Source organism: Vulpes vulpes, chromosome 9, assembly GCF_048418805.1.
Source record: "Vulpes vulpes isolate BD-2025 chromosome 9, VulVul3, whole genome shotgun sequence".
NCBI lineage: Eukaryota > Metazoa > Chordata > Mammalia > Carnivora > Canidae > Vulpes > Vulpes vulpes.
Window position 1 is genome coordinate 39,879,190 of NC_132788.1, and position 20,006 is coordinate 39,899,195.

At 45.5% G+C, this 20,006-nt stretch overlaps 1 protein-coding gene across 2 annotated transcripts; it reads right to left on the reverse strand.

Annotated features, from left to right (window-relative positions):
* Window positions 1-706: 706 nt before the first annotated feature.
* GPR12 (G protein-coupled receptor 12) lies at window positions 707-4,744 on the reverse strand. 2 transcript variants are annotated; one of them, XM_025996693.2, is made up of 2 exons: window positions 4,555-4,744; window positions 707-3,756 (listed from the first exon to the last, which is right to left on the reverse strand). In XM_025996693.2, the coding sequence occupies exon 2, from the start codon at window positions 3,739-3,741 to the stop codon at window positions 2,737-2,739; it is 1,005 nt and encodes a 334-aa protein (XP_025852478.1). In that variant the 5' UTR covers window positions 3,742-3,756; window positions 4,555-4,744; the 3' UTR covers window positions 707-2,736. The 2 variants fall into 2 exon arrangements, with proteins under 2 accessions (XP_025852478.1, XP_072575970.1); XM_072719869.1 differs by lacking the exon at window positions 4,555-4,744 and adding an exon at window positions 4,119-4,525.
* Between the last annotated feature and the right edge of the window lie 15,262 nt (window positions 4,745-20,006).

Below are 20,006 nucleotides of genomic sequence, written 5' to 3' on the forward strand. Positions count from 1 at the left end.
CATCTTATTGCACTAAAATATTGCAACGTGCCTCTGGGACTAGCCTTGGGGCCAAAGCTGGGAAATGTTTAGTGAAGAAGAACACGTTAAACACAGACCTCTTTTAGGGGGATCCCTGGGTGGCTCAGTGGTTTAGTGCCTGCCTTTGGCCCAGGGCGTGATCCCAGAGTCCCAGGATTGAGTCCCACGTCGGGCTCCCGGCATGGAGCCTGCTTCTCCCTCCTCCTGTGTCTCTGCCTCTCTCTCTCTGTGTCTATCACAAATAAATAAATAAATAAATCTTAAAAAAAAAAAAACCAGACCTCTTTTACCTAGGACCACGTCGATAGTCACACCACATGTAATTTTAAACAGGAAGCTTTGTTTTAATTGTAGAACTAAAACTTGGTGACAGTAACATGTTCTAAACCATTTCCCTCAGCCCTTCTAACCAGTGAGGGATCACAGGCAACCCGGTGCAGGGAAGGGGACTATGAGCATAGACGTTGGGAAAACCCAGGTTCGGATCCTGACTCTACCCTGGAGCTCTGCGGCCTTGGACAAATCCCTTAGCCTCTCTTTGCCTTGATTTTTTTACCTGTAAAAGTGAGTTTTTATTAATCCAGCAACAAAGCAATAAAAGGGGCCTGGCACACAACATGTGAAAAACAGCACACATCATTATGACTATAGTTCTTACTGTTACAGATATGCAAATGGACCACCATTTCTACAAACACAGTATTTATTGCTTTACAACCTCAGTCTGGATATTTCCCAGCCCTTGTCAGAACCAACTTACCTTAGTCATTTCTCACAAGGAGATGCTAACAAATTTTATGTCATTAAAAACAAACAGACCCATCATTTCCAATCTACCAACTCCATCAAATGTTCAAAAGAAAAATTTTAAAGGCATCCAGTTGACTAGATTGGTCGCATGGTGATATGTATTAAAAATCCTTTCCTGCTTCTGAAATATTTCAGTCTCTCTCCTGCTTCCGTAAGTAACCTAGGGGAGGAGACCCAGATTCAAGTATAGGATTTATTCACACTTGTGCTACATACGAAGGGGCTTTGGAGAGATGGCATTGGCATGCAAGCTGCCAGAATGGTCCCGAGACCATGATGGGCATCACGTTTGGGACAAACTGATGAGGTTAATTTATTACAAATTATTCCCCCACAGACCTTGAAATACTGGTTTTGCCACCATCTGAATGGGCTTAGTTGACGTCCTGTCCAGAAATTCTTCCACTGGTTGTACAGACAGCATTATAAATCCACAGCAAATGAAGGGAAGGTATCTGTGTCTAAAACACCTGTCTGTACCAAGAGAAATGATGCTCAGACACAATGACTTTGCAATAGGTTTAAAATTAATTCTGTGTCATTTCTTGACTAAATCTTTGCTCTCTGAAAACAGGCAATACAGTTTTTATTGCATTTAAGTTGTTTTTTGGTGAAAAGAAGGAAAAGGAATTCAAAGTTAGCTTTTCATGAACAGCCACATGGTCATTCTGCTTGTCAACTTACATAATATAGCAAACATATATTACAATCAGATACACATGTTATACAGTCACAAACTTAATCATTAAAATAGGAGACCACCTGTTTCAAATGCACTTTGCACCACAGACCATATGAACCAGAAATATTTGGCCTACAATATTTAATTCTATTTGTTTCAATCAAGAATAACTATTTATACGTTCTTAAATATAGAGAGCTAGGAAAGGTGGTGTTTTTCATATTCTGCGATAGCTTTACATTGATTTATTTCTCAGAATATACTAAAATAAATGTAACTTACTTTTAATAGCTGTTATTAAATTTTTTCTTTTGCCTCCAGAAAACAATCAGACTGTGGCGTGGAAACTACAGTGGTGGATCTAATCAATCCTACTTCATATGCAAGTCAAACAAATTTCATAATTCATTTTAGAGACACATTGAAAACCTATATTGAAAACGGACTCATTTGATTCTGGACTTACACAGCAACATTTGAAACTAGTGGTCTAGCTAACACAGGCAACCATGCAGAAAGTTACAACATTCATAGAAATGCCAAAGTAATTCTTGTGAACAGTAATTGCCCAAAGTAAAGAAAGAATGATTAAGAATGGGTACGTGGTTTCTGTATTGGTAACTTATTACTGAGTTCATGTTAATAAAACCAGGTCTCTTCCAAACAGAATCATGTAAACTATTTGTATAGGCTCAAAAGAGATTATATTCAGTTAGGTACATGCAGCGTTGAAAATCCACCTTGACATTAAAAAAAAAAAAAGTCTGGGAAAAGTCATTTCTCCTCCATTTTTCTCAATAGTTCAAATTTATTTGAAAGTCCAAGTAAGAGCTCTGGGACCGGTTTACTTTTCATAACATCATGGCCATATCATATACTTTCTTTCCACGCATTACCAATCCTCTAAGTAAAACAGAAAACAGAAACCCTGCCTCCAAATAAAACAGAAAACAAAGCTCCTGCCCCCAAACAAAACAAAATAATCTTGAGCAAAGAACTCATTTTTTTTTTTTTAACGGTAAAAACACTGGCAACACTATTTTCACTTCGGTCACTTTACTCATCTAAATGAATGCTTCACGAATGCTAAGTGCTCCTGTGGCTCAAGAGAGAATCCAATATAAAGAATTTAAGGACAGCATCTCAACCATTTGGCGGGGCAGTGGAAGTGCTTGGTAAATGCAGAATTGAGTGTGCAGCGTGTCCACCGAAGGGGGACGCTGCTACACATCGCTGGGTGACCGCGCTCTCTGGGAGAGGCTGGAGGGGATGCAGCCACAGCAAATGAGACAGAGGGCTTTCTGGATCTCTTGGTTTCTGAAAGCATATATGACAGGGTTGATGATGGAGTTGTACGTGGCGGGCAGGAGGGTGGCATAGGTGTAAATGGAGGGGTAGGTGTAATCGGCTATCAAGGAATAGAGGGTGAAAGGCATCCAGCAGGCAGCAAAGGTCCCCAGAATGATGGCCAGGGTGGAGACCCCTTTCCGGGTGGTTACATAGTGGGAGGTGGCCAGGAAGTGATGCTGCAGGGCTATCTGATGGGCGTGCCTCATCACAATCTTGCAGATCTGGATGTAGAGCTGAAGCATGAGCGCAAACATGAAGAGGAAGGAGACAGAAAGGATGGCCGTGTTGTTCTTGGTGAGAGGTCTGACCACGCTGCAGGTGGACTCGTCTCTGAGGCAGTTCCAGCCCATGACAGGCAGCAGTCCCAGGCAGATGGAGGTCCCCCAGAGCATGATGAGCATGACATAGGTGAACGTGACCGTCCTCTCCGAGTGGTATGTCAGAGCGTAATACAGGGAGAGGTAGCGGTCAACGGTGATAGCCAGCAAGCTGCAGACAGAGGCAGAGAAAGAGGCAACAATGAGTCCGATGGTGACCAGCTTGGTGGCTTCTGACTGAAGCAGGTAGGCAAAAACAAAATTGATGATGAGTCCGATGCCAGCCATCAAGTCTGCAAGAGCCAGGCTGCCTATTAGCAGGAACATGGGTGCTCGCAGGCTGGGGTTATGGAAGATGATAAGGACCACAATGGCATTTTCACAGGAGATGAGGGTTCCTGAGGTACACAAGACGATGTCCCACGGGTTGACAACGAGCTCCGGCTCGGGCTCTGCAACAGGAACCTGGGAGGAGACGGCAGCCGAGACGTTCTCCGCAGCGCCAGCATCTAAATAGTCCCGAGGCAGCCCGCTTACATTGACCTTCAGGTCTTCATTCATTTTAACCCCCGTCCTCTTCAACGAAAAGACAGGCTTTTAATGTTTAGACACGGCAGGGTGGCAATCCAAGACCATGCAGAAAGACACACACACACACGGAAAGCCAGCCCCACTCAGACACTGCCATCAAATGCCACAAGCTCCATGAATTATAGAGTGTCACGGAATAAAACAAAAGGCGAAGTCGCCGTGGTTTAAAGCCCACGACCACGAGCGCCGTTTGGCGCTGGGGACAGCACAGGGCGGGACTTGAAGCCGCGGGCGTGAGCGCGGCAGGCACCCGGGGCCGGGCCGGGGCGGGGGCCGGGGCGGGGGCCGGGGCGGGGGCCGGGGCGGGCCGGGCCGGCGGGCCGGTCGCTCGGGTGCCGGGCACGCACCTCTCCCCACCGCGTCTTGCATGCTGGAAACCAACCCCCGCCGGACGTCTGGGCTGCTGCCCGGGAAGCCACGCCGCAGCCACAGGTCCCGCGCCGGGGCCGCCATCCTCCGCGGCGCACGGAGATCACCTCTCTCCATGGACCCCCCCTCCACCCTACAAAACCATCCCTCGTGCGCGTGCACACGCTCACGCCGCCCCCCGGCCCCGGCCAGAACAAAGAGGGGTCCCAGGCGTCCCCCGTGTGCACGGGGCAGTCGGGCCAGGGTCGCAAAGGCAGGCGTGTGCCGCGGGGATGGGGAGACAGACAGACAGACACACGCCCATGCACGGCCGCCGCGCCCCCCACCCCCGGCGCGGACGGGCGGAGGACGCGCGGGGGCAGACGCGGCGCCGGGACCGCGGCCGGCGGGGGCGGGGGCCAGCTAGGGGGTCACCTTGGCGCGCCCAGGCCGAGGGGGCTCCTCCGGTGCTTCCGAAGCGCGCGGGCTACTGGTGTCGCGCGTCCGCGCCCGGGCCCGCGGCGGCGAGGGGCGGCGGCCGCGCCCCGGGGCTGGCGCTGCGCGCGGGGGGGCGCGGGGCGCGCGCTCGGCGCCAGGTGAGCGGCGGGCGGCAGGTGAGCGGCGGGCTCGGCTCGCGCGCCCGGTCCTCCCCGCCGCGCGCCCGCCCGGCCCACACGCTCCTCGCGCGCGCGCCCCGCCCCCGCCCCCGCGCCCGCCCGCCCGCCCGAGCGCGCCCGGCTGCCCGCCCGCGGGAGCCCCGGAGGCCAGCGCGCGCCCCCATGGGGCCGAGAGCCGGGAGCTCGAGCCCCCCACGCGTGCTGGGAGGGACCGAACCTGGAGGCCGAGACCTGCACCCTCACCCTCCCTGCCGGCAGGGCAGCCCGAGTCCCACCCCAGCTGGCGGGCTGCGGCTTGCGCTGGGGCGGGGGCAGAGGAGCACCGCCTGCGAGCCCGGTGACCTATTTCGATACCGAGGTCTCCCCGGGGAGTCCCAGTCTCTAGCGACCCACTTCTCCGCGCCTTTCCCTAACCTGCCACATTCATGGTCCAAGGAGTCGCTTAGGGTGGCACTCAGGACTCGCAGTAGGATGCAGGGTGAGCAAGTTAGGGAGGCTCATCTTTCCAGCCCCAAAATGGCCAGCTATTTTAGAATTGCCACTGACCACACAGCATCCTGATCCCAAGGGGGTTCCTTTCCTTAGGTGTGTCCGAGATCTGGTTCCTTGTTACCGTTCCCTGGGAACATTTGCTTAACTGTGTATAAGGTGCTGTTGTGTGAATCATCATCATCACATTGCACTTATTAAGTGCTCTTTAAGCTGCATTTTCAAATGGGAATCATTTACTGAGTTCCTGCAGAAGCTTCCTGCAGATGCTGGCCCAAACCCATTCTTTTAGGTACTGAAGTGGCAGTGTGAATTTATTTTTTTCATTGTAACACATCAGTAGGTTCTAAGATTAAGAACCTGATAGCCGTCTGCTTTTATGAGCTCCTGTCTCCTCCGGATACAAAACCTAGAGCACCTAGGAGATCTTAAGTTTAAAAATGATCTCCCAGCTTAAAGATGGGAGAAAACAAGGCATGTTCTTGTGGTTTTTTCTTTTGCAGCAGTGAAGTTTTCCTGGCTGCCTTTCTCAGCACTCAGAAAGGGTCCTGTGTAGATAGAGATGGTCTGCAGAACGTGGGACCGTTCCTCCTCGGGCATCCTCCTCTGGCCTTCCTGCCTCCTCCTGGTGCTCACTGTCATTTGTGCCCCAGTCCTGAAGATTCCCCTACCCTCGACTTCCTCTTGTCCCTTCTCCACCCTTGCTTCCATCCGTGGGTTCCTGCCTCTGCAAGATCACCCCACTTCTCCCCACTGGCCAGCGCTCAACTACAAATCAGTAGTTCTGGGGTGGGGTCCAGACTCTGCATTTGCAAGCCTCTGTCCCAGAGATCCTGCTGCTCCTGGTCCATGGACTCCACTTTGCTAAGCAAGGTTCTATGGAATTTTAAGAACTGCTGGTACCTGGTGGGGAAGCATCGGACATCTGTACCTGCCAAGAACCATGCTAACTGCTGGACGCACATATTCAATAAGATATGATCTTTCTACTCACAGGCATGTTTTGTGTGGTGGTGACAGATGACTAGAAAGGAACAATAATACCAGGCAGCAAGTGCTGTAATGAAGGGATGTATACCTTCCTGTCAATTTCTATGTGACGAACCTAAGCATTTTTAGAGTGAAGTGTTGAAAAATAGCTGTTCAAGCAGATACATAGCAGTTTTATTAGCATGGTACAGTTCCAACTACCTGCCAGACCTTAGGAGGCTCACACGGGCACTGTGGTTCAGGGAAGGGGAAGGTTCAGCGCTAGCAGGACACTATACTTGTCAGGGACACTGAGACAGGGCCTGCCCCCCAGAGCTGACAGTAGCGGAAGGTACTCCCTCTTTAAGGTGCTTGGGAAAGAAAGAGGGAAAAAAAGAAGCAAGCAATGAGAAGAGAAAAGGTAATGAAGTGGATGTGTTTTCTTGGCAGTGAAATCTTGAGCAAAGGAACAAGCCGAGAGAACTTACACCCGGGACTGGAGACGGCCAAACGGCAGCGCCGAGGGCTGGGCGGGGTGTGCGCCAGCTCCTCTGAATTGTCAAGATCAGCTGCGCCTTCACAGTTCTGCTCAGTTCCGCCTTCTCCTCCAATGAATACTTGTAACCAAAAAAATAAATAAATAAATAAAATAAAATAAAAATTTTTTAACTAAAAATTTAAACTTTACTCCAAATTCTACATTTGTCTGTGTATTTGTTAGGGCTTTTGTTGCCAAGGGGGCAGAAATCCAATTCAAACTAACTCAATTAAAAATGGATATTGTTGTCTGGCATGGCTGGGAAAGATCCTGGAGTGGCTCGCGGAAAGGAAGGAGAAGCTGCAGAAACAGAATCCTGTGTGCCAAGGCTCCTGGTCAGTTCCTTCCTCTGGCTTATTTCTTGTCCTTGCTTCTCTGTGTTTGCCAGCCTCAGACTGACCTTTCCTAGAAAAGCATCTCCTGTGCAGCCGTGAAAGTGGCCCCAGGCAGCCCCCTGGCTTGCAAGTTGAGACCATCTTCCCAGCTGGGGAAAGGTGTTCCCATGGAGACTCAGGATAGCCTGGTGCATGCCCAGCTCTGAACCAACCACGAGGCTGATGGGATGGGATGAATCAGTTGGCAAGGCCTGGATCATGTGGAGAGTCCTGCAGTGGAGTTTCCATCTGAACTTTGCTGAATGGGCATTTCCCCAGAGGAAGTGTGAAGTGGGACACCAGGTGGCCTCTGGAGCTTGGAATCCAGGGGGCAGATCAGGAGGTTTTGCATGACCCTAGGTAACGTGGGTCATAAGGTAGCTGACTGCAAGCTGTCTCAGTTCATCCATCACTCATCACAGGACGCTGGAGCAGATGTCTTCAATATGTGAGGTTAATTGTCTTTTCATCATTCGCCTTTTTGTCACTTTTTTAAAAAATAGCTTTGGCAAGAAATTGCAAACCTTAAGCACAGCCTGGCATTTTTACAACCTATACTAACAACAACTGTTTCGTGTGAGAAAGGCTCTGTGCCCATCTTAATCACACACAGTGTCTTTGCTAACGTCGACCCGGTACGCACATTTCCTGGCCCTTTCTTGTGATTGAATTTATAGATTGTGGGGCTGTCCCAGATAACCGGCTGGGGCAAGTCATAAGTGAGCCAGTACTGCATGGAGGACATGGGGTCTATGTTGAAATGGTCAGCTTCTTTGCTGCCTGTGTTAATGACTGCGAGTCAATTTCTATATATTTGATTAACTGGTGTGCTAATTGGCACCAGATGAGCCATGCCTCATTCTGCCTAGCTGAGGGTTATATCCTACCTGAGCATAAAACAGGACTCCAAATTAAAGTTTAATTCTCATTCATTTCTCTAATTTACAGTAAATTTTTTTTGCAGTACAACTTACATATAGGAAGTGCACATCTCATAAACATATAGTTTGATGCAGAGATGCCAAATGAATATACCAATGTCATCTCTAACCATCCTGACAAATGGAACATTACCAGTGCCCCAAAGCTGTCTTTCTCTCCCAGTCTCTGTTATTATCCCCACTAGGAGAAGGAAACCACTATTCTCAATTCTAATATAAGATATTTGCCTATTTACTAACTCTCCATTAATGAATCGTACAGTATGTATACAGTTGTGTCTGGCTTCCTTCACTCAACATTATTTGTCAACGTTATTGATTCATTGCATGGATTAGGAGTTGATTCTTTTTTTTTTTTTAATTTTTTTAATTTTTATTTATTTCTGATAGTCACAGAGAGAGAGAGAGAGGCAGAGACATAGGCAGAGGGAGAAGCAGGCTCCATGCACCGGGAGCCTGACGTGGGATTCGATCCCTGGTCTCCAGGATCGCGCCCTGGGCCAAAGGCAAGTGCCAAACCACTGCACCACCCAGGGATCCCTAGGAGTTGATTCTTTTTCACGTTATTGATTCATTGCGTGGATTAGGAGTTGATTCTTTTTCACGTTATTGATTCATTGCGTGGATTAGGAGTTGATTCTTTTTCATCGCTGTGTAGTATTTATTATATAATATGCCATGGCTTTTTTTAATCCAGTCTCCTACTGATCACATTGTGTCATTGTCTGGCTTTGGCTATTGTGGAGAAAACCATGATGAGCATCCTTGTACACATCATTTAATGCACATATGCAGGTACTTCTATTAGGTATATTCCGAAGGCTCGATCAAAGTACATTTTAATATTTAATTTTCTATTTAAACAAACCCTGACTGCTATGAAGGGTCATAGAAGGGTCTATGAAAAATCACAACATCCCCTTCTTTTCCCCTTTATAAGATCCTTTAAACTTCCTGTTTTAATTGAGGAGGAATGTATTTTGTGGGCACATCAAGGAGATAAAAAAAAGAAAGGACACATCACATAAAGACAACATTAAGTCTGAGATTCTGTGTGAAAAGGAAGGGTTCTGTTGCCAGTGCTAACATCACCTCATTTCTGTATGTATTTTTGTGTTTCTAAAATTGTATTAATTAAAAAAAATAAAAGCTCTTCTTTGATTATTAAATAATACATATTCATTATGGAAATGTTGCTGCCTGCAATTAAAATTAAAAAGTAAAATTACCTGTACTCTCAACTCTCAATTCCAGAGAGAGACACTGTGAACTTTTTTTTTGTTAATATACATTTTTAATGCATTTATTGGAGATTTTTTTCCCCCAGAGTAACTTGAGGAATTACTTTCAGAAATATTTTATTCTCATTGCTTGGAGAAATAGTTTTAAATGTTCTTTGGATTTTGAGCCACTGGTTAGTCTGGTTTCTGTGTGTTATGTTGTAAATGGCCAGACAGGGACAGTTCCCATTCACTCTTAGGTGCTCATCGGCCCTCCAATTCCCACACCAGCTCTTTCTGCAGTGTCTCCTGCTGCCTCTTCATCCCTGTGGTAGCTAAACAGTGGCCCCCCAAAGAGCCAAGTCCTGATCCCTGGAACCTGTATTACCTGATATGGCAAAAGAGATTTTGTAATGTGGAAATGATAATCTGGGTTATCCAGGCAAGTCCTAAACATAATCACAAGGGTTTGTTTTGTTGTTGTTGTTGTTCTTAATAAAGTAGGGCCACGTCCAGTGTAGAGCCCAACACAGGGCTCAAACTCACGACCCTGAGATCAAGACCTGAACTGAGATCAAGAGTCAGATGCTTAACTGGAGAGCCACCCGGGCACTCCACAAAGGTCCTTTTGAGATCTTTTTTGAAGACATAGGAAGGGGCCCAGGAGCCAAAGGGTGTAGGTAGCCCCTAGGAGCTGGAAAGAGAAATGGAATGGTTCCTCTCCAGAGCCTCTAGAAGGAACACAGTTCTAGGGACCCACTTTTGACTTCTTACCTCTGGAATAAATTTAGGTTTTTGGTTTTTTTATATTGATACACACTATTATGAACTAAAGTCCATCGCTTCCAGTAGCCTTCACTCGTAGTGGTGTACATTCTGTGGGTTTTAGCAAATCCGTAATGGCATGTCTTCATCATCCAAGTATCATTCAGAGCTGTTTCACTGCCCTGGAAATGCCCTTTGCTGCACCTGTTCCTCCCTCCCACTTCCCCCAACCCCTGCCCACCACTGATCTTATTATTGTCTCTATGGTTTACCTTTTCCAGAATGTCATGTTGTTGGAATCATACCGCACGGAGCCTTCCTGAACTAGCTTCTTTCATTTAGTAACATGGGCACGGGTGTTGGCCATGGGGTGGGGACGAACCGCATCTGCATCTCTCTGTGGAATCCTGAGACCTTCTCTCAGCCAGGACATCAGAAGCACGGAGTGGCAGGAGCCAGGCACCACGCCCGCACCAGGACCAGCCTCTGAAGGGGCAAGGCCAGCACTTCCTTCTGAGGTAGACAGGCATGTGAAGAGAGGGAGGCTGAGCTTGAGATACCTCTTTGGGGACTCATCACATCATTAGAGGATGCTTTAAGGACATCTGAATTTTAACAATCAAGCCAGTAGAGGCCAAGGCAGCTACTGTTTGAGTATAAAGAGAAAGTGTTCACCTGTAACTCCATTCAGGTTGTACACTGTTCTCATTCAGCCTTGTAACAAAGACCACCAACCCTGAGGTGGGCATCATAGCTGTGAATTGTTGCATGTCGCTGGCTCAATGGTGCCACGCTCCACTGGGCAGAGGTCCGGGAAAGTTATCTTCTTGGGCCTCAACACGCTGGCTGTGTTTGCACAAGAACTCAAAGAGAGAAATGGAGTGATCAGGCTTGGTATTGATTTTTTGAATCACTAAGGAGCCAGCACTGTTCACACAATCTAAATGCTTTGTATTTGAGATGAAGAGTTAAACATCTTTGCAGGCCAGCTTGACAACACACACTTGCTTTGCAAAAAAGCATTCCTAGGGGATCTATCACTTGATACATCATGAATCACGTGTTCTCAATCTCTCTCTTTTTCTTGTGACCTACATTTCATTGTATCTGATGGACTTCCCTGTGAGGCTTGGAGGAAATGTGCGTCGTGAGCAAAGATACAGCCTTTTCTTCTAATGTGGTTTTAAAATTCTGGCATGCTCCTACTGGATGTGCCTTCTTTCTTTAAAAGGGGAAATGGAAGGATACTCCAGGAGTAGCTAGAAGTAGGGAAGCAGTGTATTTTGCTGATGTACTACTTTGCTTCTAATTTTTCTTTTACTATGTCAGGAGGGCCAGGCAGCCAATTGTAATCAATAAATTTTAGCCAAAACATGATTGTTTGGCATGTCCCCCATCCTGTGGCTCTTGAAATCCTGGCTTAAAAGGCTAGTGAATGACATGAGAGAAGGGACAAGGGGGAGATGAAGGAATAACCAGATCCCAGAGCACTGGCTCAATGCCCTGCCCTTGGCTCCTGTAGAGTGTATGGTATCTTCCCCTCTATCTGACTCCTTCAGCAATGCAAACAGGTTGAGGATGATAAATTTACAGCCAAAATTCTGCAAGATGTGTACAAAGGTGTGACACTGTGCTACTAGAAGAGCTTTGGCAGTGGTCTCGTTAACAGTGAAGGATAATTATTCGTTCTGTGTTAGTGTCTCAGAATGATGCTTACCTAGCTCAGGGTAATGTGTGGTGGGTGATTAATGCATGCTTTGCTTGGCAATAAAGTTGACCTGTCCTAACTCTTGATCATTCTACATTGGAGGCTTGTGTTTCTGATTGCTTTACAGTCAACTGAGTTTACAATGATTATTTAAGATCAGAGGTACCCCCAAACTTGGATTCCTTCAGTTGGTAAATTTCATCAGCAGCAACAACAATGACAAAATAAGGAGACCGACATGGGGTTTCCAAATTTTTACTTAGCCAAATAAGTTCATTTAAGCAAGCAAACTCCTAATTACTTTTATTATTATTTTATATTAAAAGAACATTTTAAAAAAACTTATTTATTTATTCATGAGAGACACACAGAGAGAGAGAAAAGCAGAGACAGAGGTGAGGGAGAAGCAGGCTCCCTGCAGGGAGCCTGATGCTGGACTCAATCCCAGGACCCCAGGATCACGACCTGAGCCGAAGGCAGATGCCCAACTGCTGAGCCATTCAGGCGTCCCTAAAAGGACATTTTTACCACACATGTGCGCGCACACACACACAGAGACATATCTCAAACAATAGGAGAGTGCTTTAAATGAAATAGATCTGGTTTAATGAAAACTTACCGCATTGTTCTTTTTGTAGAACATCCATTTTTGAGATGGATGGAAACTGTCACAGCCCAGGTTGGTCAGAGGTTGGCTCTTGAGAACCACCGATGGACATGATGATTTTGTATCTACTCAAAGGAACCCTTGAAGAGATTTAACACTTTCTTGTCACATCAATAGGGAAAATGTACAGGTAAAGTTTCCAATTATACACAGTTTTCTTTTAGGTACTCAGGAACATTCTTCACTTCTCCAAACTCATAGCTCATGTTTATACAACACCTACCCTGTGTCATGAGCTCTTCACTTTATGGGAATTAGAAAATACTCAATCACTGCCAGGATGTTGTATGGTATCATCAGGGAAATGGCGAGCTGGCTGCCTCCTATGATGACTTACATAGTGACATTAATTTCTCTGTGAATTTACCCTGGTTTGGGGAGTTTTTACATTAACCAGACTGATACAGTCCCATTAAAGTGCCAGCTATCATAATTAATATTTACTATCTCGGGAGCCAAGTATGCACAGATCTATGTGACCTTGAATAAATAAACCACTCACCTATTTGTAAAATGAGAATGTTAACAGCATCTACCTCCTAGGCAGGTGTGTGACACGAGATAAAGCAGACAGTACACTTATCTCAGCCTGGCACAAAGCTAAGGGTCTGTACACAGGAGTTGTGATCATTGCTATGGCCATTGTCAGTGTGTCATCTTCCTGTCCCCTGTGTGTACAGAGATCCAGGTGATTCCTTCCTCTCTGTTGTACTGGCCAAATGGGTACCTCCTCAGAGTCATTGCCCACAAACCTCCCAACCTGTCAAGAAATCCTTTTGATCTTCCCTTCAAAATACTTTCAGAATCCGTAAGTGTCAAAACTTTGAGGCAACCAAGATGTTCTTCAGTAGGTGAAAAATGAGTAAATAAACTGTAAAACCAGACAATGGAATATTATTCAGCTCTTTAAAAAAATTTCTTAAGCCACAAAAAGACATTCTGGAAAAGGCAAAATTATGGAGACAATAGAAAGATCAGTGGTTACCAAGGGTTGGAGGAGGGAGAGGGATGAATAGGTGGAGCTCAGAGGATTTTTAGGGCAGTGAAACTACTCTGCATGACACTGCAATGGTGGATTCATGCCATTATACAACTGTCCAAAAAATCAAGAATGAACTCTAATGTATATTAAGGACTTTCAGTGATAATGACGTGTCAATGCAGGTTCATAGATGGTAATAAATGTACTACTGTAGTGAAGGATGTGGATAATGCAGAGCCTGTGTGCATGTGGGGGGAAGGTGTGTTGGGAATTTTCTGTACTTTCACTCACTTTTGCTGTGAACCTGAAACTACTCTTCCCTGATGCCCCATGACTGGCCCTTGCCTCTCTCAGGTCTCCCCTCAAATGTCACATTTCAGAGAGGCCTCAGCCACCCTGGCCACACTGTGCACCCCCAACACACAGTGGTCCTCTTCCTGCTTTCTTTCTTTCCTTCTCACTGACCCCCTCTGATATACCACCTGTTTTATCTTTCTTTCCCTGTTGTTTATCTGTGTCCTCCCCATAATACTATTTCCTCCATTTGGTTGACTTTTGTTTCTCTGGTTCCTAGAATGTGGCCTGGTGCATGGAAGGGCCTTATTTCTGATGAATGGATCATGGAATTGGGAAAGGAAGTCAGAAGGACTGGATGTTGCAAAGTTGGATGGAGATCCAGCACCTCACTGCAGGGCAGGTCTTCCCAATGTATTTGGGACACTAAGTATCTAATGACCAAGTGAGCCTCTCCCTGGCAAAGTTGCACGGGCCTCACTGAGGAATCCCCCCCTCACCCCCCGCCCCCCCCGCCAATCAGAATAATGTGTTCTTTCAGTCAGGCCGATCGATGGATCAGGTTTGAGGCAAGTCCTGCTCTCTTCAGAGCCCTTTTGTCTTTTTCAAGTGACCTGCCTTGATGTCAGCAGAGGGACAGGATGTGCTATGAGCTGGATCCTGTCCTCCAAAATTCGTATGTTGCTGTTCTAATGCCCAGTACTCCATAATGCAACCGTATTTGGAGAGAGGGTCTTTAAAGATATGATTAAGTTAAACTGAGGTCATGAGGGTAGACAGGAGATTAGGGCACAGAAGCACACAGAAAGAGCAAAGACCAAGTGGAGACAGGGAGAAGATGGCCATCTACTAGCCAAGGAGAAATGTCTCAGAAGGAACCAGCCTTGGGACCCCTTGATCTTGGGCTTCCAGCCTCCAGAACTGTGAGAAAATAAATTTCTGTTGTGTCAGCTCCCCCAGCCTGTCGTACTTTGTTATGACAGCCGGTGCAGATTAACACAGATGAGTACGAGCAGATGGACAGATTCTGACAGGAAGTCAAGTTTTTCTGGGGGGTTTGAAATTGGTATATAGCAGAGCTTTCCAAATGGTGTCAAGGAACGTAACTGTTCCACAAGATGTTAGTACATGCTTGGAAAGTATACCAGGTGCTGTTGATGCCCAGACTTGTCCCCTTGCTCACGAGTACCCAAATCTCCTACTTGAGGACTTTCTGTGGCCTAGAGCCCATCTTGCCACCTTGCATTGCAGGTTGACGTGCCAGGAAGTATATGCCTTCGGAGCAGCCATCTGCAGATGACTGTTGGGAACAGGGATATACATACCCCAGCACCTTCCTCTCTCCTCCCTGGGTCTCATGTATCTGGACTAATTGATCACCAAAATCTTCTTAGACCAAAGAAGCCACCACAACTGGGATGACAGGTACATGGTTGTGGTTGCATTGCTCACTCAGTTTCAGGTTTGCCAGGCACTCCAGCACAGAGAGCTTGCTCTGGGTCCTATTCTTGTTTGGAGATTTCAGAGTCAAACTCTGCAGCTTGTTTCCTTGTGCTTTAATCACATTCCCGGTGCATGTTTTACTCTAACTTTTGGAAGGCCGCAGCTCCGGCAACTTGCGGCGGGAACGCCTAGGTCAGTTCGGGCTGCCACAGTGGAAAGCCACAGACTGGGTGGCGGAAACAGAAGTTTATTTTCTCACAGTTCTGGAGGCTGGAAATCCAAGTGTAAGATTCCAGCTGAGTTTGATTTCTGATGAAAATCCTCTTTCTGGCTCAAAAATGGCTGCCTTCTCAACTAAGTCCTCACATGGCCTTTCTTTGGGGGAATATGTCCAAGCAGAAAGAGCGAGCAAGCTCCCTGTGTCTCTTCTCACAAGGACACTAATCCTATTGGACCAGGGCCCCACACTTATGACCTCATTTATCCTTAATTATACTACAAAGGTTCAATCTCCAGATTCAGCCACACTAGCATAGCAGGCTAGGACTTCAAATTATGAATTTTGAGGGGATACAAACATTTAGTCCATGACAGGTAACATGCTTTAAAAAATCTGTTCACTGCCTGCTTTCTCACTTCTCCACTCCTATGTGTTTCCTGGGAATATACCCCAAATGAGTTATTTATACTAAATCTTTGTCTTAGGGTCTGCTTCTGTGGAAACCCAAATTAAGACAGAAAAGTTGAATGCTGCAGGTCCTTCTAGGAATATCACAGCACTTGGTAGCTTAGTAAAGGCTATAAGAAATCCTCTGTAAAGAAACATTTGAGTTTAACCCAGAGCTTCACACTCTTAGCAGGGAAACCTTTTCTCATTCTTATTGGAATGTTCTTGAACATTCCCAGAAAATATTTGGAAATACTGCTGTAAGGTTGATGGAAGTTGGAAATGCATGTAGTTGGTTTATTTTATGATTGTTGCTGGGTGAGCAGGGTGAGGGCTGGGTGGATCCATAGGCCACTGAAGTCTTTTTAGATAGAAAAATGTATCTGAGGGAAGAGGCCAGAATGTGCATTGGGTAGTGCTGCCCAGCAGTGTTTATAATTCATTCAGGGGTGCCTGGGTGACTCACTTGGTTGAGCATCCAACTCTGGGTTTCAGCTCAGGTCATGATCTCAACATCGTGGGATTGAGCCCTGTGTCGGGCTCTGCACTCAAGTTGGAGTCTGCTTCAGATTCTCTCTCTAAAATGAATGAATGGATAAATGAATGAATGAATGAATAAATAAAATATTAAAAAATAATTCATTCAAAAGCATTGGGCAAGAGGCTACTGATATAAGACCCCCAAGGACATGACTCCCCACACCCGGCTCACAGTATTAAAGGAGAAAGAAGAGTGGGTAGCGATTAGAGCAGAGTAACCTGCTGTGATCAGCATCACACATGCTCCGCCTGACTCTTGGAACATTACAATGGAAAAAAGAAGGGGCTACACATCTGCTTTGGGCTGAGCCCCCAGATGCTTCAGAGGTGCTTAAACTCTGGTCTGCAGTCATGGGACAATGCTTTATTCATCCATTCCCAGATTTATTAGAATTTCACTCAACTACCTCTGTGGCCACTAAAAATGTCTCCTTCATTTCCCCTGAGATGAATCAGATTAAATGATGTTGAAATAATGTCTTTAGTCCAACATTGAATTGTACATATTCATATTCCAACTATTTAAAAGTGTTATTTATGGGCTAATATTCTTCCCATTAAAATTAAATGGCATGAAATTTGAATTAGCTCAATTGAATTCATTTCCTTCTATAATGTATTTATCCATGACTCAGAGGAGTCCAGGCAAAGGCCATCTTGGTCTTTTTCAATAATAGTGAGCTCCATGCTCCCTAATTTGGACTTTGAAAGTACTCCTGGGCCTGGAGGAAGTGAAAACACCCCATCTCCCACTCTTAGTCTACATAGCTTGGAAACAGGAATAAAAATGGCACCAGTTTTACAGGGTTTATAGTTTGAAATTAAATTAATCAATGCATGTGAAGCTCTTGGAGCAGGGCCTGGCACATAATAGATGCTTATGAAGTGCTCAATGGTAGATGCTGTTTTCATTCTTGAGAGTGTCCTCCCATTCAGGCACAAGGAGTAAGTGCTGGTGGATTGGACTGGGAGCCGAGAGACCCAATTCTTGTCCCTAACTTGAGGGTAACTTAGGCTTTTCCTTTTTTGTGAGTGTTCATTTTCTTTCTTTCTTTCTTTTTTTAAAAGATTTTATTTATTTGCTCATGAGAGACACAGAGACACAGGCAGAGGGAGAAGCAGGCTCCATGCAGGGAGCCCGATGTGGAGCTTGATCCCAGGACCCCGGGATCACACCCTGAGCCAGAAGCAGATGCTCAACCACTGAGCCACCCTGGTGTCCTGAGTCTTAATTTTCCAATCCATAAAGGCAGCCATGCCTTTCCAGGTTGGGAGAGGTGCCGGGCACAGCTGACATACTGCAGTGTGTGCCGTGAACCAGGCTGTGGGTTTGGTTTTCATGCACACTGAAGCTTGTTGAGGTCCCCAAGATACAAGGAAAATGAGCTAGCAGATTTTCATATTATACACTTGCTTGAAGGTCTCAAAGGCAAGGTCTATGCTGTCTTTCCTGTGGTTCTGCCCAGTTACTGAGCTACCCACATTTCTGGTCAACATGTACTGACAGGAGGGTTCATGGTCCAGGGTGAGTGTAAAGAGGTCAAGAGGTCTCACCTCCTGCTTCTGGATGAGCAGAACATTCTCACCTTCCTCCATTGACACCCATGAGATTCCAGACCCGTTGACAATGCCAGGTCTCAGGGATTTCAGAACTAAGGGTTGTAGTCACAGCAATTTACTCATAGAAACCTGCAACCAGAAGGAACCATAATGACTACCACTTGAACTCCTTTAAGTCATAGAAGAGGGGACCCAGATCTGAGCAAAGGATTCATTTCCTCATTCCCCTCTGCATTCTGCCAGATGCCTTTGGCTTTGATAATGTACCACTGGATGCTGGCCCCTCATTGTTCTTCATATAAATCCTATGGTACCTCAGGTGTAGGGGGAGTTTTAAATTAACCTCAATCAACGAGAATGACCACCACCCTAGAATTCTCTCTTAATCAGAAAGTAGGGGGTTTTCACTGAGTTTTTTGAAGAATGAGTCAAATAATCAAAGATAACATGACATTTAGTTTTCAAAACAAATAAATCCCTGTGCATGTTAAAGGTGTATCCTTACTCAGCCAGTTCTTTGTTGAGAATCATAAATCTGGGGTGGGGTTTGGGGTTTTCAAATAGCCCTTGCAATCCATTAGTGGATCATGAAATCAGCAACCAGAATTTCTTCGAAAATAAAATAAGAAAAAAAAAGTGCATACAAAAGAGTAAGTTTTTTTCATAAAACTTGTTTCAATTCTATATAAACATACATAGATGTATGTGTGTAAGAACTCTGAGTAGCACTGAACTCAACTGTGGGCTGTGGTCAAAATAATGTGACAAACACTGATATGGTCCATTATCATTTTACAGATGAAGACACACAGGTCCGCATGGATGAATCGCCCTGCTCCTGCTCACCAGCTGAGTGTTAGGAAAAGGCAGGACTTGTCCTGAGCTCACTTACCCAGGGAGTTCTCTGCTGTGTGCCCGACTTTCTCCAACTCCTCAATGAAGCACTGGATCATCAGAGCTGTAACCTTGGGTCCCACTGGAATTCTATCATTACTAAAAAATTAGATTTTGTTTACAAAACAGTGTTTATTTTTGCAGAAGAATGGACTAACCCATTTTATTATTTTGAAGGTTTTATTATTTATTTAAGAGAGAAAGATAATGAGAGAGAGACTCCCCACTGAGCAAGGAGTTCAACAGAGGGGTTGATCTCAGGAGCCTGGAATCATGACCTGACCCAAGGGAAGGTGCTTAACCAATGAAGCCATCCAGGTGCCCCACCGACTAACCCATTTTAAAAAGATTTATTGTGAGGATTGAAATAAAAGGGGTTTTCTAGCGAATATTTTGTCAATTAGTAGTGATCTTACCTATTAGAACAATCCCATCTCAGCCTCCAAGGATTCTAGTTTACTATACATTATCACAGCTTCCTGTCCCCCTGTCCCAATTTGTCCCACCCCCATTCTTTAGCATCATGTTGAGCACACATGTCAACTTGAATCTATTTTAGAATTGCCTGCATGGAAGGAAAATTACTATTTCCCTGCTGTTCTGGGAGAGGTCACAGTGAAGCCTGGGTATTACAGGAACCCACATTTTAGTCTAGTTTTGGGGAAACATTCTTTTATAGATACACAACACTATTATTGCCTCTAATTTTTTAAAAATTTAGATAATCTCTACTTCCAATATGGAGTTCGAACTCATGACCTTGAAATCAAGAGTCACATGCTCTACTAACTGAACCAGGCAGGTGTCCCTTGGGGAAGCAGTCTTGAGCTGGATTAAACCAGATATTATTGACCAGTTTGATGGGTCAGCCTACCCAATTTAGGTCAGCAAATTATGATGTGCTTTGACCTTTGGAGTCAAACATACCTGCTTGACTTAGCTCTATCACAAACTGACTTATAACCTTGGGAAATTCTGTAATCTAATTAAGCCTCAATATTTCCATCATTCATTCAACAAATATTTCTTGTGAACCTACTACGTGCCAGGCATTGTGCTAGGGTCAAGAGCAGAGCAAAGCAGGGCCTGCTTTCATGGAGCTTAAAACATACAGGGAAAGAGATTCGTTGCACAAGTAGTCATTTAATTATAATTGTAGTGAATCATCAAGAAATGTTATACGGTTAATAAAATAGAAATATTAAATATCATAGGCTCA